The sequence below is a fragment of the Pelodiscus sinensis genome, chromosome 16 (genome assembly GCF_052426305.1).
Source record: "Pelodiscus sinensis isolate ZL-2025 chromosome 16, ASM5242630v1, whole genome shotgun sequence".
Lineage (NCBI taxonomy): Eukaryota > Metazoa > Chordata > Testudines > Trionychidae > Pelodiscus > Pelodiscus sinensis.
Window position 1 is genome coordinate 6,892,674 of NC_143067.1, and position 18,704 is coordinate 6,911,377.

The 18,704-nt window shown below is 57.4% G+C and overlaps 1 protein-coding gene across 3 annotated transcripts in view; it reads left to right on the forward strand.

The window, feature by feature from the left end:
• Window positions 1–12,176, forward strand: part of ANXA6 (annexin A6) — a 50,558-nt gene extending 38,382 nt beyond the window's left edge. For 2 of the 3 annotated variants that reach the window (XM_014581156.4, XM_075900574.2), the window contains exons 20-26: window positions 37–90; window positions 4,025–4,042; window positions 7,361–7,454; window positions 7,936–8,031; window positions 9,423–9,481; window positions 9,798–9,920; window positions 11,775–12,176. In XM_014581156.4, coding sequence (XP_014436642.2) covers window positions 37–90; window positions 4,025–4,042; window positions 7,361–7,454; window positions 7,936–8,031; window positions 9,423–9,481; window positions 9,798–9,920; window positions 11,775–11,834 — 504 coding nt within the window. In that variant the 3' untranslated portion in view covers window positions 11,835–12,176. The remainder of the gene's footprint in view (window positions 1–36; window positions 91–4,024; window positions 4,043–7,360; window positions 7,455–7,935; window positions 8,032–9,422; window positions 9,482–9,797; window positions 9,921–11,774) is intronic. The other variant, XM_075900575.2, reaches the window with a different exon arrangement.
• Window positions 12,177–18,704: the final 6,528 nt, after the last annotated feature.

Consider the following 18,704-nt stretch of genomic DNA (forward strand, 5'->3'; position numbering starts at 1 on the left):
AGACCCTTTCTCCATGTCTGTCCTGTTTAAACCCAGGGCAATCGCGACGAAGGAGAAGAAGACCTCACGCAAGCTCACGAAGATGCCAAGGTGAGAATGGCACGTGCATGCGGGTGATGTTGTGTGAGCACACACGTGTGCAAACGGACACGGGAGTGGGAGGGCATGTTCTTTACCAACCTCTGCTCTGCGGCTTGGATCGGAGTACGCCCACCCTGAGTGAGGCTGCTTCCTTTTTCCATCCCCGGGGGGTTCCCTCCACCTGGTTTTCAAACCGATCGCACTGCTTAGCTGCTCTTTTCCCAGGCAAAAGGGAAAATCTCCGTGACATGTTCCATGACGATAGTCTGGCTGGGGCTTGCAGAAATCTCACTGTGCTGCTAGGAGAACTGGGGCGGTCGAGGAGGGGGAGTGTTTTTCCTTTTAGATTTTAAATTGTTTTATTAGTTAAAAAGATGCAGAATTAGCTCTACACTAGAGTTTTTCCGAAAATCTTCACTTACATCCACACTGCAATCGCGTTCTTCCGAAAGAAAATCGAAAGAACAGAGGGGTTTTTATGACATTGGTAATCCTCATTCTACGAGGAAAAAGCCTTTTTCTGAAAGAGCTCTTTTGCAAAAAGGTGTGTGTGGATGGGGCAGAGGGAGTTCTTCCAAAAGAAGAAGAAAGAGGAAAAAGCACAGGTGCCCTGGTGGCCATTCCGCCCATAGCAATCACAGCTGAAATGCGAGAGCGCGTCCATTCAGTGTAGACACTATCTTTCGAAAAAGCAGGTCGCTTTTTCGATGCGCTTTTGCAGTGTGGATGCTCTCTTCCGGAAAAGCTTCTTCTGAAAGAAGCCTGCAGTCTGGACATAGCCTTAGTGAAGTGGCTGGTGAATGAAGTGCTGGAATATGTGTCCGTCTGCCAAGAGGTCGCTTTGGCGTTGAACTGGATAGAATTTGCAGAGCATTATGGAGGGATTTCCTTCCTGGGTACCATGACAATGTCAGGCTGGTTTGTGTGTTCGCCGGCTCTTGTCCTGCTTGTCTCCTGTCTTGGCTGTGCTTGTCCCAGCTGCCTGGAAGGACACCAGCTGCGGCACTTGGAAACTCGTCAGAGGCAAAATGTTCAAACAGAGAGCCCCATAGCCGGCACCTTAGCAAGGAGCTCGCTCTCGGAGGAGGCCAGCGCTCAGCACCTCTGCAAATCAAAGCATGGCATCCCGTGTCCAATTTCGGGCCCCCCTGTTTGGAAAGGCAGGCCTTGATGACTGGGATGTTCCTGCACATAAGCCCACTCCCACGTCCGCACGCGTGTGCATGTACGCCCAGTAACTGAACCATTTCTGGGACAAGGCAATGTGTGTCTGGGTGAAACTGCCCCCTTGATTTCTGCAAGCCCTAGTTCTAACATCATGGAGCCTGTCGACAGCGGGGGATGCGGGGCAGGAAATAATTGCCCCAGGACCCCGGTGTTTCAAAGGAGTCTGGAGCTCCCAGCTGCTGGTGGCTGGAGGCCGGGGCCCCTTTGAATTGCTGTGGGAGCTCTGCTCTGCCACTCTGCGTGGCTCTTATGGCTGGGGGCGGGGCTGACTGCCCTTAACCCTGCCCCTTTCACCTGAGGCTCCGCCCCTTCTGGGGATGAAGAGCGGGGCTCCCCCACACCTGGCCCCCGCCCACAGTGGCTGTCAGCCCCACTGGCCATTGTTATGGACAGAGCTCTGCGAATGTAGGGGGTGGCTACAGCCCAGGAGAGAAGACAAGGTCCCTCCCCAGAGCAGCTCCCAGTCCTGCCCCTGGGTTTGAAATAGAAGCACCCCCCCCCCCCACCCGCTCCACTTGCAAACTAGCCACCATTGGCATGGGCCACACTGGCCCCTTAAATCATGGCTGGAGCCTCTGGCCACGTGGCCCAGGCAGCGCTAAGGGATGACCAGATGGGGGCGCAGCATGGTCAGGCCTGGCGACTCCCAGCCCCGCCCTTCCACTTGAGGCTCCGCCCCTTCCGAGAGCGGGGAACCTGCCTCCTCCGCCTTGCCCAGGGGCCTGGCAATTCTGTTGGCTCCCCCCAGCCCGTCCAGCAGCTGGCACTACCACTGCAGTTCGCTTAAGAAGGCTGCCCCCTGGGAGAAACTCGGTGCTTTTGCTTTGCATAGGCTGTGCTTTCAATCCCGATCCCTCGCGATTTGCTGGCAGCGACGCAGAATCTCATCATGAAATGCAGCTGACATGGCTGTGTGCCACCTGGTTCCTAATCAGAAGCAACAAGGAACCGCTGAATTCATGATTTCAGCCCCAACCCCGGAACCTATCCTGGGCTTTCTTGAAAGATCCCTGGCCCCAGTGAGCACCGCTTGAGTGCCAGCTTGGTTACACACCTGGAACCAGGCGAGGTCGGCCTGGTGGGGTCAAGCAGCGAGCCCCATTGGCCCCGCTCCGACCTCCCCAAGGCACGCATTTCAACCCCTTGAGGGCAATCCTCACTCCCCTCCCCGCACTGCACCACCTGCACTGGAGGCTGCACCGTGCTTCGTTCAGCCACATTCAGACCGGAACCCCAGTCTGGCTGCAGGGGCGCTGATCCTGCTTGGGGCGCTGAGACTCTCGCTGGCCTTTGCTCTCTCAGGTGGCTTCCACGGGCTGTTTGCGGATTCTGCTGCTGCAGCACCTGCTCTGTGAGCCCGCCCGTGGCCGCTGTCTGTGCTTGGCGCGGGTTGGCATGTGCCCTCCCTGAGCACGGCGGCCGCTGCTCTCCTGGAGCATTGCTACCAGCGGGGGCAGGGCAGCGTACCGGCTGCATGCTGCTGCGCCTTCCCACGCCTGGCCTGTGCAGCCGCTGGTTGCACCAGAGAAAGAGAGAGGCAGCGATCAGTGGCTAAAAGGACCTGTGCTGAGCAGAGGAACTCAAAACCCAACGCCCCTTGTCAGGCCCATCCAACCAAATTACCCCGCATCAGCCCTGGAGGAAAGCACTGGCATTAGCTCACGTTTTATCAGATACCAAGACCGACACCCTCCCGGCCCAGCGCCTAACCTCCCCCGGGCTGGAACCGTTTGTACCAAGGGGTGCTGAGAGCCGCTGACCCAAACTGTAACCCTGTCTGTAATGGGACCCCCTTCAGGTCTGGGGGTGCGGCAGCCCCCGTATTCCAGCACCTCTGGGGCAGAGTAGGCTTTCGAGGCTGGCAGAAGAGAACCACCTTCCCTGTGAATTTTTGTGGGCCACTTTGCCCCGCCCCAGGCAACCCCCCCGACCTCCTTCAGTTCCTTTGGCTCGGCCTTGCACCCCCAGCTGCTCTCTAGCATGTGCACAGGTGGCCCTACCCGCCTCTCGGGCATGTCCCCCTGCACTCGGGGCGACTGCAGTTCACGGGGATGGACCCCCGCTAGCTGTAATCCAGCCAGCTCCGGTACCGGAGCACTGAAGCTGTGTTAGCCGCGCGGCCAGCCCTGTAATCACCCCGGCTCCGGCCCAGCTCGGAGATCCTGTCCTGAAACGCGCCGCTGCGGCTTCCCTGCTGCTGAACCCGAGCGAGCGAGAGTCAAGCTGTAACCGCCCCTGGGCCTGCAGTCGGACCTACCCTGATTCTGCAAATGCTTCAGAGCAGGGGCCTTGTCTTCCAGCCTGTTTGCAACACTCTGGGGGCACTGAGGGCGCTCTGTGAATAGCACTGATGTTGCCCCGTTGAGGAATCCACCACCCTTGCGCTTCCCATTCTCTGACCCACAGGAGGGTCCTCCGACTCCTCTCTCTCCGGGACCCTTTGCAGCGAGGGGCCGTGGGGCTAACAGCTGGATCACCAGCCCTGGCCACAGCTGCATTTTCCGCTTGTCCGCAGCCAGAGCAGCAAAGGGCAGGGCCAAGCCTTTGAGGCTCAGTGGCCAGCAAGGTGGGCGCCACCCCCCGGGGAACCGGAGTGCTCTTCTGCCGCCCTCGCCTGCCTCTCTGTCAGTGGGGGGACTGATCAAGGGGTGCGGCGTGCAGATCTCTGACCCTGTTGCCTTCCTCTCTCCCCTCCCCCTCTCTCCTTCTCTGTCAGGTGGTTGCTGAGAGCCTGGTGAGTCCCTGCGCTTTTCTTCTTTGCCCCCCGCCTGCATGGTTAACAGGAGACTCCCTAGTTTGCCCGCGGGAAGAGAGGGAGGGGGCCAGAACAGCAGCCCACTGCACGCCCAGGCTGCAGGCTCCTCGTAGGGGCTCTCTGCGCTGTGAGCTCCCAGGGGTCCCGCCCGCCAAATCCCGAATCCTTCCCTGGTCACTGCTCTCCCTGGAGGTCAGCTGGGAGGTCAGCATGGGCTCCGGGTCTGAGCCCGGGTGCGCCGTGGCCTGGGGAGCAGCCTAAGCTCTGGTCCAACCCCTCCATGTCTCGCCCTCCCCCGCCCCCCTGCAGGGCCCATGGGAACCCGAGTGACAAGACCAGTGATGGGGGCCCTCAAGGCCGTCCCTGCCAGTGCTGGTGCCCTACACAGTGCAAGCACCTGCCCGGGGGTGGCCGCTCTGTGTGTGTGTGGGGGGGGGGGGACTGCAGGGGCATACATTGCGGGGGGCAGGCCCAGAGCTGCAGGTGGCAGGCGCAGGGCAGGGGAGGAGGCCCTCCTGGCAGCCTCAGGGGACCAGGTGGGGGTACAGGCTGTGGTGAGCGGCGCACGCGTGGGCCGGAGGAGCAGGGGGCAGCCACGCAGCCAAACAGAGAGAAGCGGCAGTTTCCCTGGTGGAAGGGGAAACAGCTGCTTCTCTCTGGCCCACTGCACAGCCGCCCCCTGCTCCTCACAAGTCCGCTGGCCTGCGCTCCCCACCGCCTGGTGCACAGCAGTGTGGCACAGCCCACCAGAGGGTCGGCCAGGGAATGGGGTGGCTGCCGGAGCTGGCACTGAGCCCACGGGGGGCTGGCCAGGAGAGGGGGTGGCCGCTGGAGCCAGCACCGATGCGCAGCTGCCCTAGGGCACCACGAACTCTGGGACAGTTGGTGCCCCAGATGTCATGGTGCCCCCAAAGCTCTAGGGTCAACCCAGAGCACCTGGGAAATGTGAGTGAAGGCCGGGTCCCTCCGAGGGCAGTCCCAGGTCGCACCAAAGGGAGCAGCACCGTGGGCCCACGTAGGGGCGACTTGCCCTACCCTGCCCCCCAGCTTTCCATAGGTCTGCCTGCTCCGTTATGTCTTCCACCTTTGCCCCCGCCTGCCTCGGCGTTGCAGGCTAGAACAGTCACAGATAATGCCGTGTGTGCTGGCCCAGCTGTCCCCTCCCCCCCACTCTTCCGACAGGATGCCCCGGGGCCTCGTGTAGTGATATGCCACGTGGCCACGTTGCCTTGGGGGGTTACTCCTGATGTACAGCACCGTGGGCTTTGGAGCTGCACGCCCAGTAAACCACGGAGGCGTCGGCAGCCCCCAGAGCAGCGCTGGGCAAGTTGCGGCCCATGGGGGCTCTGTGTGTGGCCCGTGAGACGTTTTGTGACCGTGGCCCACACGCAGGGCTGCCGGATTCCGCTGGGTTCTGTCTGCGTCGATTTCTTCCTTCCGGTGTTACTGACGTGCCGCGCACGTAAAGCCAGGGCACGTGACGTGAGGCGGGGGCTGGTTGCACACGGCACTGACTGGGAGAACCGTGGGCTCCCTCTGCGTCCGATCCCAGCGCTGCCACGGTTCAGTCGGCACCTCCCCACTCCCCTGCCAGTTCTAGGGGCGCAAGCGCAGTGAGCACATCGACCCAGGGGACCGTCTTGGGGACGACAATCTTGTAGCCCTCTGAGATGGAGAAGGGCCCCGCATGTGGCCACTCACTAGCCTAGGTGGCCCATCGCTGCCCCAGACGGACTGACCAGCCTGTCCGAGCCCCAGGGGGCTTCACTGGACGTGCGCTGGCACTGCTGCAGGAGGGTCTGGCGGCCTCAAGGGGGCCTTGGGAGCTTGAATTGAAGCTGCTTAACTGAGGTGCACGCTAAGGCTATGTCTACACTCACAGCTTCTTGCACGAGTGATATGCAAATGAGGCTAAGCGTGGAATATCGCCGAGCCTCATTTGCATACCTAATGAGCCACCATTTTTTTCAGAAGAGGCTCTTGCGCTAGACAGAGCGTCTACACTGCCCATTCTTGCGCAAGAAAAACCCTCTTGCGTAATGCCATTACCCCTATTACTTTTCAGGAAGAATGGCTTTGTGCAAGAGGGTTTTTCTTGCGCAAGAAGGGGCAGTGTAGACAGCTCCTTCTTGTGCAAGAGCCTCTTCAGAAAAAAATGGTGGCTCATTAGGTATGCAAATGAGGCGCAGCGATATTCCACGCTTAGCCTCATTTGCATGTTACTCGTGCAAGAAGCCGCGCGTGTAGACATAGCCTAACTGGGAAGGTGCTACGCTAGGACAGGCAGGCCGGGGCGAGGAGAAGGGAGCCGGGACCATTTCCAGCCCCTGCAGACGGGGAACAGTTGGGAGCCACTCCTGCTCCCGTTGACGTCAAGGACAGAACTCCACGGACTCCAGTAGCCTCGGCTCAGGCCCCCGTGCTGAGGGGCACCGGTGCGGTAGAGCCGGAACAGCGTGCCAGCCCTTTGGCTGCACAGGGGTCCGTGGGCTCCTCAAATGGCATCCTCCGCACAGCACGACCTCGTGCACAACATGCCAGTGGGGGTGTTCCGGGTGTGTACAGCCCAGCCAGCACCCCGCCACTGCGTGCAGGCTGCTCCCGGAGAGGGGTGACGCTGGCTTTAGACGGAGGCCTGTGCCCTTTTTAGACCGGTTGAACTATGTCTGTTTGGGGGGTGACTTTCTACGGGAATAATTCAATCGGAGCAGCCCTAGGGGGCACTCGGTTCTAGCGGGATAAAGGCGCTTTACCTCAGTAGCGCCTAGCCCTCTTTCCTGTAGGAACAAAGTCCCTTTGCACCAATACACCCGCACACACTCGGGGGGTCAACTACACCGGGATCATAAAAGCGCTACAGCTTTTGTGTGGAGGCGAGGCCTGAGTTAAACCTGGCATCCCAGCAATTCTGGAAGGGACCTCAGGAAGTTGTCAAGTCCGGCCCCCTGGACCAGACTCCAAGCTAGGGAGCCAAGCTGGTTGGGAAATCATCAACTTTCCCTGTCGAACGTTTTTGACAAGAACTGAACAGAAAATCCTTGGTGTTGCAATTTTTCAGGTTTTCACTGGAAACCACAATGTTTCAGTAACTGGGTTTCCCTTCGTGTGAGTTTTCATCCCACTGTTTTCAAGAGAAGTGGAAGTTTATTTTGGGGAAAATCCTCCGATTTGTCAAAGAAGCCGTTTTTCTGCTGAAAAGCTTCTTGGACTGAAATTCTGCAGGCGACGGCCCTAGGAAAAAGGGTGTGTAGCACACCCCCGTCTCCTCTCCCCCTTCATTCTCCCTTGGTTTTGCAGAAACTCTCTGACGTTTCCAGCGGTGACTCCACATCTCTGGAAACCCGTTTCTTGAGCATTTTGTGCACCCGGAGCTTCCCCCATCTCCGGAGAGGTAGGAGCGTGTTCTCCACCAGCTTCTTGCCCTGTGACCAGGGGCAAATGCTTTGCTCTGAGCTGTGATGCTCCCGCTCCCCCCCCCCCTGCTTCCTGGAAGCATGAGCCTCTATCGCCCGCCCCCCTTCCCCCGAGTCGGGTGATGCAAGAGGGTGATACGAAGATGGAAGTTTTCCTTTAGTCCGAGGGGAAGTGTGGCAGGCCTGCAAGTGGAGGTCTCTGGGTTCTGGTTGCCAACTCCTTCTGCCTTAGCCATGTGCGGGGTTGTATTTCCTAACAGTCCCTTCTGGGTCTGGTAGGATGGGAGGTGGGTGAGACCCAAAGGAGGAGCATCGGGGGCTTTGTGCCCTGCTCCCCTCCCAGTCTTGGGGTCAGCTGGTTTGCCCCGCTGCAGAGCTTAGAGCAGCCATGGGACGGGGGGGGAGCGGGACTTAGTACGCTCCGGCTGGTGACTTGCTCTCTTCTCCTTCGGTCCTTAGTGTTCCAAGAGTTCATTAAAATGACCAACCACGACGTGGCGCACACCATCCGGAAGCACATGTCTGGAGACGTGCGGGATGCCTTCGTGGCCATCGGTCGGTTCCCTATGGGGTGCTCAGTGGCTAACAGGGCCTGTGTCTATGCCGGGGTTTCCTTGACTGGGTCATGCAGCTCACAGTCCGCTGGAGGCCAGCGGCCCCGTGTACCACACCTCCCTGGGGCTGGCTCGGAGATGCCGCTTCTCTCCCCAAATCTAATCCAATGGGATCGTACCACTGCATTGGTTTTCCCAATAGTGGGCGTAGATATTCTCCCCCCATGCGCAATGTAGGCAAGGATCGTCCTGTCGGTATCTCTGGAGCTGCTCACGTGCTCCCACAATCCTTGTTCTGCTGGATCGGGGCCAGAGTGAGTCCACCGTGCTACACTGTGGACTCCAGAGCGGCGGTACTGAAGTTTTGCAAGTGAGCGCCAAAAGAAATGGGCCAAGGCCCATGGATAGGCAGGGATTCTATTACTTACATGACGGGATGGTCTCAGGAAAGCTCTTTGGGTACGTCTAAACTACATAGCTCCGTCGATGGAGCCATGTAGATTTGTTGTTTTGGCAAAGGCAAATGAAGCCGCGATTTAAATGATCACGACTTCATTTACATGGCTGCCGCGCTGAGCCGACAAACAGCTGATCAGCTGTCTGCTCAGCGCGCTAGTCTGGACGCTCCCCTGCCGACATCAGAGCCCTTTGTCGGCAGCCCCGGTAAACCTCATCCCACGAGGAATAACGGGGCTGCCGACAAAGGGCTCTGATGTCGGCAGGGGAGTGTCCAGACTAGCGCACTGAGCCGACAAACAGCTGATTAGCTGTTTGTCGGCTCAGCGCGGCAGCCATGTAAATGTAAATGAAGCTGCGATCATTTAAATCGCGGCTTCATTTGCCTTTGCCTACAACCCTAATCTACATGGCTCCGTCGACGGAGCCATGTAGTCTAGACACAGCCTTTCAGTCTCGTTTTCTGTGTGCAAACCATGATCAAAATAATACTAGGGAAAACAAAGCCAATCGGCGTCTGGTTCTTTCCCATCTTCTCCCTTCAGGGGAGGGGAGGCCGCTGGATAATTCAGAACCTGCCTGGATTGGGGGGGGGGGGAGGTGTCCTTCATGAGTGTGAAGTTGAGATCTAGCTGATATTCTGGTCCTGCTGAAGTCAGTAGGAGTTTTCCCATTGATTTGAGTGGGATCAGGTTTCCCTTTGAGTTCTTGTCCAGCCCCCCTTTAATATTCGGGGAGGGTTGCTCCCTTGGAAATAGCCACTCCCCAGGCAAAATCTGTTTGAGGGGCTGTCCTCTGTGGGGAATGATTCCCCCATGCCAGCCCCACGGGGGTGCCTTGGAGCCGTAGCGCTCTTGCTGTTGTGTGGGGCGGGGCTGGTTGCTGACGGTCCTTGGTGCGGTTTCCAGACGGGGTCTCTCCTCTCTCCGCTTGCAGTTCGCAGTGTCAAGGACAAGCCAGCTTTCTTTGCTGACAAGCTCTACGACTCAATGAAGGTGAAGACAAACTCCATTTGCAGTTCCCATGGCAACCAGGTTTCCATTTTGCAGGCTGACTGGAGCCGGGGCAGCCCTGCAGCCGGGGCTGGGATTTTCGGTTGCGTGGGCTCTGGGGAAGCACCCATCCAGGAGCGATGGCCCTGTCCCGCATTGTGTCAGATACAGTGTCACTGCTGCCTTGCGTCCCTGGGCAGACCGATTTGGGCATCCCGTGCACCGTCTCGGCGGGAGGAACGGTGGGAGGGATCCCTCTCCCCGCGCCCCTGCCCTGCCCGTTTTGCTCATTGTGTTTTCTCCCCACGCGTGTTGCCAGGGCCTTGGCACCGATGACAGAACCCTCATCAGGATCATGGTTTCCAGGAGCGAGATCGACCTGCTGAACATTAGGCGCGTGTTCAAGGAGATGCACGAGAAGTCCCTGCACCACATGATTGAGGTGGGGGGGGCTTCCCGGTCACATTCCCCCGGGTGTTGTCCTGACCATTGACCAAGACTAGTCCCTGCTTTCAAGACCTGCCTGCTAGCCGTGCCTTTGCCCTTCGCCTTGGCTGCAGGGACATGTCCTGGGCTCTCCTGAGCCCCTGGCCTTTAGTGTTGCCATAGGGACTGCTGGGTGCTTTAGAAAGGCTGGCAGTGTGTACCCCCTCCTCTATCTGCCAGCGGGGGCAGGACTGCCCTGCCGGGTGGTAACCAGCATGTTGTGCCACCAAGCTTTGAATGTACCAGATTTGAACTCCGGGGGAGACATTTTCAGGGTGTGGCTGAAGGAGCCCGCGGGGAAGGGAAATCGGGGATATTGCCAGAGCCGGATTAAGGAATGGGCTAGCCGGGCAGTTGCCCGGGGTACCAACCTATGGGGGGCTCCCGGATCGTGGGCTGCAGCAGCTCCCAGCGGCCACCCTGCAGCGGCCGCCTGGGCCGGGGCCGCGTTAACTCCCACAGCGCCGGCCAGCAGCGCCCTACCCCGCACGGCCATGGGTCCCTGCGCGACCAGGGTCGGCTCGCCCCAGGGAGCCTCGGGCTGCGCGCCAGCGGTGGTAGCCGGGCTGGGCCGGGCCGGACACGTGCGTCCTGCCACCGCCCTCCCCCACATACCGGCACGGGGGCGGGGCCGCGCATGCGCCCTCCCCCAACCTGGGCCACGATGAAACCGTCTGCCCGGGGCGCCGGAATGGCTCGGTCCGGCCCTGGATATTGCAAGTGCCCAGAAGAAAGGGAGCCAGGTGAGGCGTAGCCAAGGAGGCGTTCCTTCCGTTGCACGCACAGCCCGCGACTGGGCACGGAGTGTGTGAAAGGTGCTCGGAAAGGCAGATGCTGCTGGCTGAGCCGGGGAGGTGCTGCTAGCTGCCCAGAGACGGCGATGTTTACTGAGCTCACCAGCACCCCCAGGCAGCTCCTGACCCTGAGGCGCGGGGGTTCCCTCGGCCTGTGGCCGTGGTGAGGTTGCCTGAGTTGGAGGGCGATGGTGTTTAACTCCTTGCTTGCTAGATCCTGCTGAGGTGGCCCGAGCACAGAGAGACGTCTGGGCACCGTAGTGTTGATCACTCCTCTCGTGCCTTCGGCTGGAGGAGAGCAAAGTGCATGAAGGGCCAGACTGGGACCCCCGCCTCACGTTGACACAAGAGTCTCCTCTCTCCCGCAGGGTGGATGGGCATCAGATAGCCAAGACCGAGGAGGGCTTTGCCCCCCCCAACCACCAGGCATGGCCCCGCCCACACTCCGCCCCCAGAACACCTGCTGTAGGTATTCTGGGAGCAGAGTGATGCTGCCCCCAGTACCTGCCCTCCCGATGCTCTGAGGCTGGGGCCACGCATGGGTCCAGGGCAGGAGAGGCTGGGCGCATGGCATGCCCTTCTCCCTCCCCCGGTGGTCCAGGGCAGGAGAGGCTGGGCTGCATGGCATGTCCTCTCCCTCCCCCAGTGCTGGAGAAGCTGGGCCGCATGGCATGCCCTTCTCCCTCCCCCGCTGGTCCAGTGCTGGAGAGGCTGGGCTGCATGGCATGCCCTTCTCCCTCCCCCAGTGCTGGGGAGGCTGGGGTGTACGCCTGCCCACCCACTCCCCTCCTTTCCCCTCCCCATGATTGGGAGGGGCGCATGCGGCATGTTGCCCTGCCTCCCTGGGAGGGCAGGTAAGGGGCGGGGCCTCAGCAGAAGGGGTGGGGCTAAGGGCTCGCCACTCCCAGCCCTACTGTCACCAACCTGCCTTGAGGGTGAGACTGATTTGCAGAGGGAGAAATCACAGATGGAATCCGGCTTTTCATTTCCCTCGGGCATTTGTTCCCTTCTTGCAGAAGGACACCTCCGGCGATTACTGCAAAGCGCTGCTGGCCATCTGCGGAGGGGACGACTAAGTTGCCCTGGAAGCCCTGTGGAAGCCCGTCCCTGTGTCTGAGCCGTCACGCACACACAGCCTAGATGTCACTGTAGCTTTTAGGGGCTTCGGAAGACGTTCGGTTCCACTTGGAAGAAGATTCACCTTGTGCTAGAAAAACTCGCCACAGAAGAGCATATAACATCACAGGCAGTGGAGCCCAGCGGGGGTGGGGGGTTGATGGGAGGGAGTGGGGAGGGGCATTACACTCTGAAATGGTGCAAGATGACTCGTGTCCAAATGTGCCACTAACCCGGGAAGTTACTGTGAGATAAGAAATGATTTAAGCCACAGAAATAAAAACTTAATGATGCTGACTGTGGAGCGACTCCAGTTTGCTTATTGCAAGAGCTTCATGTGAGAGAGAGAGCCCATCTTCTCAGCTACCTTGGGTAAGGCTGAGTTGTCTCCTAGTTCTGTCAGCTGCCAACTGGCTAAGTAGCAGTTCTGCAGAAAAGGACCTGGGGGTTACAGTGGATGAGAAGCTGGATATGAGTCAACAGTGTGCCCTTATAGCCAAGAAGGCTAATGGCATATTAGGATGCATTAGGAGGAGCATCGCCAGCAGATCCAGACAAGTGATTATTCCCCTCTATTCGGCTCTGGTGAGGCCACATCTGGAGTATTTTGTCCAGTTCTGGCCCCCCACTATAGAAAGGATGTGGACACACTGGAGAGGGTCCAGCGGAGGGTGACCAAAATGATTAGGGGGGATGGAGCTCAAGACCTATGAGAAGAGACTGAGGGATTTGGGTCTGTTTAGTCTGCAGAAGAGTGAGTGGAGATTTGATAGCAGCCTGCAACTTCCAAAGAGGATGGAGAGAGGCTGTTCTCAGTAGTGACAGGTGGCAGAACAAGGAGCAATGGGCTCAAGTTTCAGTGGGGGAGGTCTAGGTTGGAGATTAGGAAAAACTATTTCCCTAGGAGGGTGGTGAAGCACTGGACTGGGTTCCCTAGGGATGGGGTGGAATCTCCATTTCTAGAGGTTTTAAGTCTCGGCTTGACAAAGCCCTGGCTGGGTTGATTGAGTTGGGATTGGTCCTGCTTTGGGCAGGGGGCTGGACTTGATGACTCCTGAGCTCTCTTCCAGCCCTAGGAGTCTATGATTATATTGGCTGCCTCATGCTTGGCCCATAGGTATTTTCTGTGGGAAATCTGTGGAGTAGGGAACAGAATACCCAGGGGAAACAGAATCATAGAACGGGTGGGGGATCTAAGGTTCAGGGGCCAGATGCAGCCCTCAGCTTTCCTGGATCTGGCTCTGGAGGCTCAGGGCTCCCCCCCAGCATTAGGATGCCCACACGGATGCCTCAGCCCCTCCTCCCCCGCTGCCCATCTGTGGGGCTGGAGCACACAAAATTTACTAGCTTGCCCCCCCCTCCAGGTTCTGGTGTGCAAGGAGAACGTGGGGAGTGTCTTTCTCCGCAGTTAGGGGCGGTGATGAGGATTTGTGGGTTCCCCGCCCCCGGATCTAGACCATCCCTGACAGATGTCGGTCTAAGCTGCTCTTAAATATCTCCAGTGACGGAGATTTCACATAGTGGGAAGGGCACATGCAAAACCATCCAGAAACATCATGGCTTAATGCCAAGATACAAAACTGTCAGGAGTACTCCAAGTGCTGTGACCCAGAGTCCACTCCAAGTGGAAACTGAAATCCAGTCCAGGATCTGTCTGAACTGGGAACCCTTGGTAGATAAAACTCATGGTTCATTCCCTGGCAGTTTCCTATATAAGCTTCCCTTTTCCTCTGTGGAAAACCTGGACTGGATTCCTCTACCCTTATGGAATGAACTGCAGATATTTGAGTGGCTATTGGTATAGTAAAGCTGCAGTAAAAAGCTGACCTTCCTGCCCTCACCTCTGATCCCCTTCATGGCTTGATGTGCTTCGTAAGCTGCTCACAGGGCATCGAAGTTCACGGGTCAAAGATGATGTATGCGCTTAACAATTACTTACTTTAAAATTGCCCTGGGATAAGGTTGCTGGTTGGAAACTGCAATATCGGTTCTGCAGGAAATTCCGACATTTTGGAAACTTTTCATTCTGAATCGGGGGAGGGGAGGGAGGGCTCCACAGAGCCGGCTCGAGCCCCCACCCACTAACCCGGGAAATTCACATGTCCGGGCATCTCTGAGAGGCAATGCTCCCCCGCTCGCCAGCAGAGTCCAAACATAGAAAGAACTTTTATTAAACGGAGGGAAGTAACGTGGCATTCATTTGAGAAAACACTTTCCCATTCATAAGCAAAAACTAGACATCCACCCCAAGTAGGTTGGACCGTATCCTTTTCCTCTCAGATCTTAAGACCCATTCACATGCCCCACCCTTCTCTGCATCCCACTCGCAATGGCTGCCTTTGGTCAGGGGAGACCCAGAGTTCAAAGGGGCATCTGCAGAGTTCACCCCCCACCCTTTCTGGTTCTGCTGGCTGCTCTTGGGGCCTGCCTGCCACCGCTCTGCTGGCTGTGAGTCACCATCTGCAGCCATTCGCCTCTCATCTGTGACCTCTGCACATCAGGCTCTTCATCATGTTCAGCTCACTCACAGGCTGGACAGGAACTCGACCCCCTCTCACATGCTTCCAGCTGCCTTAGCAGGCGGAAACACAGCTCTGCCACCATTCAAATCCCAAAGAAGCCCCCGTTTGACTCTATTCTTTAGTAGAGAGAACAGGTCAAGTTGGTCTGGGGAGGGGAGAATGTGCAGCCTCCTAACCAAAACACCTGCCCCCCCCCCCTTACCCTTGGGGCGTGTCTACACGAGGAAATGATTTTGAAATAGCTACACTGGAAATAATAACTCCCGAAATAACTATTTCGAAATAAGCGTTTTTCCCCGAGGAAAGCAAGAGCACGGATTTTGAAATAACGGGGTTGGTAGCGTGGACGCTTCGCTTACAGTTTCAAAATAAGGGGGGTTATTGCGAAACGACTCCCATGGAAACCAGGGCTCAGAGGGCTCCGACAGTCGAGCCTCGACTCAGCAAGGTGAGTCCCTCTCAGACTAAACATGCTCCTGCTTTTCTCTGCGCCCCCAATACTTACACATTGGCAACCGGATTTTACTACCCCTGCATTCAGTAGCAACATCATGTGTAGGACCCAGCACCAGCTAAGTGGATAACAGTGAGCAAAACACAGCTCCCTCTGCTGAATAGCTAGCAAGCCTAAGCAAGGCAGGAGCAAACTGTATTTATATGAATACACCTGGGCCGTGTCTAGACTGGCCAGTTTTTCCGGAAAATCAGCCACTTTTCTGGAAAACCTTGCCAGCTGTCTACACTGGCCGCTTGAATTTCCGCAAAAGCACTGACTTCCTGCTGTAAGAAATCAGTGCTTGTTGCGGAAATACTATGCTGCTCCCGTTCAGGCAAAAGTCCTTTTGCGCAAAACTTTAGCACAAAAGGGCCAGTGTAGACAGCTCAGATTTGTTTTCCGAAAAAAAGCCCCGATTGCGAAAATGGCGATCGGGGCTTTTTTGTGGAAAAGCGCGTCTAGATTGGCACGGACGCTTTCCACAAAAAGTGCTTTTGTGGAAAAGCGTCCGTGCCAATCTAGACACTCTTTTCTGAAAATGCTTTTAACGGAAAACTTTTCCGTTAAAAGCATTTCCGGAAAATCATGCCAGTCTAGACACAGCCCCAGGGTCTCTTTCCTCCGCTCAGCCAGCTGCCAGAGAAGCATTCAGTCAGACCCTGCTTGCAACTGTAATAAACACGGGCAGTGGGTAAGTAGCTGGCTTGGGGACACTAGCGCTAACAGCCCCGCCCCCTCTGCCTAAGGCTCCGCCCCTTCCGTGTCTGGCAGAGCCCAGCCTCCACTGTGGCCACTGGCCCCTGCCCTGTGCCTCAGCCTCCTCCTTCTTTGGGGCTACTGGCCCTTGTCCCAGGCTAGCACCCTCCTGCCCCAGAGCAGCAGTGGGGCCAGGCAGTGTGGGCTGAGCCTTCCCAGCCCAGAGCAACTGTGTGATGGCAAAAAGAGCAGCTGGCAAATTTTCCTGCCCCCGCCACTCCATGGCCAGGAGGGCTGGAGCCCTGGGGGGTAGAAAAATAGCTTGCTGCAGTTTTTGCCAGTACATTGGGCAGCACAGCGCCAGCCCTCCCAGCCCCATAGTACAGGGAGGCTGGCAAGCATGGCACCAGAACCCCCCCCCCCACACACACACACACACGCAGTCCCAGAGTGCCAGGAGGCCAGACGCCACGGAAGAGCCAGCCACTTGCAGAGTGAGAAGCAGGAGGGGCAGTGGGGGCAGACTGTGGGGGGGCTGTTTGAGTCTCCCCCTACCTCTGATACCTGCTGCCCACGATGATAAAACAATGAAAATGGAAACACTGAAATGAAATAATAATGCGGAAACTCAGCTTGGAAGTGATCAAAACAAGAACGTCAACGTGACTTGTTTGGACAACGCCTCCGAAACTTTCCTCGCCACTGATGTGTTCCTGTGACACATTACAAGCTGGACAAAAGGGCATTTTCCAATGCAAAACTGTTCCAGCGCAACCAAATTTGACCTACTTTCCTAGTAACTTACCATACCCTGCCGCCACATAGACAGCCAACAGGGAACCCAAGCGGAGAGACAATTTTGCCATGCAAGCCCCTAATCCCCGAAACACAGCTGGTCTGAGGATGGCCCGCCTGACCTAGCAGCTAGAGTTTATCCCATGGTGCTGCCATCGCATCAACAGCAAAGAGCATTTTACAGAAGGATGTTTTCAAAGGGACTACAGCAGCGAGGAGCAACCTAGGCTAGTGAGGACATGTCTACGCTACAGAGTTATCATATATATAGTAGCCCAATGTCTGTGACTCTGTAATGCTGAAACGCTAGCTGTTCCCTCTGGGCGGCGCTGCTGCCTCCCGCCGTGGCGCTCAGCTGACTTCTGTGCCGCTCAGCCGTGCCGCTGCACGGGAGCAAGCAGAGCAAGCAGCTGTTTGGGCTCCCCCGCGGCGGCCCAGCTGAGCGGCGCAGAAGTCAGCCAAGCGCATAGCGGGAGGCGAAGGGGGGCGGGCTGGTGACATGTGGTGTGATAGCGGCTTCAGGCCCCACCTCCTGGCCGTGAACATCACTGCCCCGCCCCCCTTCGCCTCCCACAATGGCACTTGGCTGACTTCTGCGCCATGCGGGAGCAAGAGGCGCAAGTGACCGTTTGGGCTCCGTGCAGCACAGGGAGCGTGGAGCCCAAATGGCTGTTTGGGCTCCGTGGTCCCCCGAGTGAGAGGCAGGAAGGGGAGGAGAAGAGAAAGAGAGAGTGAGAGGCAGGAGGGGGAGGAGAAGAGAAAGAGAAAGTGAGAGGCAGGAGGGGGAGGAGAAGAGAAAGAGAGAGTGAGAGGCAGGAAGGGGAGGAGAAGAGAAAGAGAGAGTGAGAGGCAGGAAGGGGAGGAGAAGAGAAAGAGAGAGTGAGAGACAGGAGGGGGAGGAGAACAGAGAGAGAGGCAGGAGGCGGCGGAGAGCTGAGAGAGGAGGGGGAGGCAGTAGGAGGAGGAGAGAGAGAGAGGAGGAGAGACCCAAAAGTCTCATTTTATGATGGGCTAATTGGCTAGTTTCAAAATAACAAAGTGCGCATCTACACAGCAAGCCCGTTATTTTGAAATAATTTCAAAATAGCAGGCTTGTTACTCGGACTTCTCTGACCCTCATTTCATGAGGAGCAAGGGATGTCGACAGAAGAGTACTCTTCCTTCAACTGCCTGCTGTGCAGACAGAGCCAAAAGCCGAATTAAGCTATTTCGACTTCAGCGACGCAATTAACGTACCTGAAGTTGCATCTTAATTCGACTTTTGCCCGCAGTGTAGACATACCCTGAGTGGACCACGCGAGGGGCCTCTCTCATCTCCATGGGCCGCAAGATTGTCGCGACCAAGACGGTCTTCTAGGGTCAGGCCGTTGTGCTCACTGCTCTTGCATATCTAGAATTTGTGGGGTGGGCCGATGGAACCGTCGCAGCGCTTGGTGGGACACAGGGCGCGCACGGCTCTCACAGTCACTGTGGTGTGCTATCAGCACCCGCCTCACTTCACGTGTTCTTGTTTTATGTGCCTGTCACTTTAAGGGATACCGGTAGGAAAAAAAACAATGCAGACGGAAGCCAGTGGAATCTGGCAACCTTGCACGTGGGAAACAGTGGACAAATGTCTTGTGCGCCACACACAGACCCCCCAATGGGCTGCAGGTTGCCTACCACTGCGCTAAAGCTATTGTATGAAGGCCCAGTCAGTGCTGGGCCTGTCAGCCTTGAGGGCGTGAGCAGGTTAGACTCATAAACGAAGCCCTACCCCACTGGCTCCTCCCCTCTGCTCCTCGAGAATGTTCTAACTAGGCAACTCGTTGGGGAAGCTGCGAGCCGGTTACTGCTTTTAGTCCCCCGGGGTGAATTCAGAACCATTCCATTGACTTACAGGCGAGGAATTCGAAGCAGCACGTCACGTGTCTCCGGGTGTTTGGAGACAGGACTGTTGACAACGACACACAACTCAGCTGGCAACTGAGATGGTGAGCTACCACCGCCCTCTGGGGTGTAACTCTGAGTCCAGAGGCCAGGGCCTGCTGGGGATCACCCCAAACTGCACACCGGGACCAGCCGCTTCCATTCACTGGCAAGCCAGGGCCAGAGCGGTGACCCCGAAGGTCCAGAAAGTCTGTTTTGTCCCCATGCTCAGAGGAGCCTGTCCTGTTTACACTCACTCTCCGCCACCTGCCAGAAATTCCAGTTGAACCTGATGTACCGAGTCCAGCATCTTTTCACGTGCAAGGAATTTCCCTTGGAGGGCGGGGCTGTGAATTCAAGTCCTGGCTGCTCCCCGTTGAGCGGATAAGGACACCAAAGTCACGCGACGATAG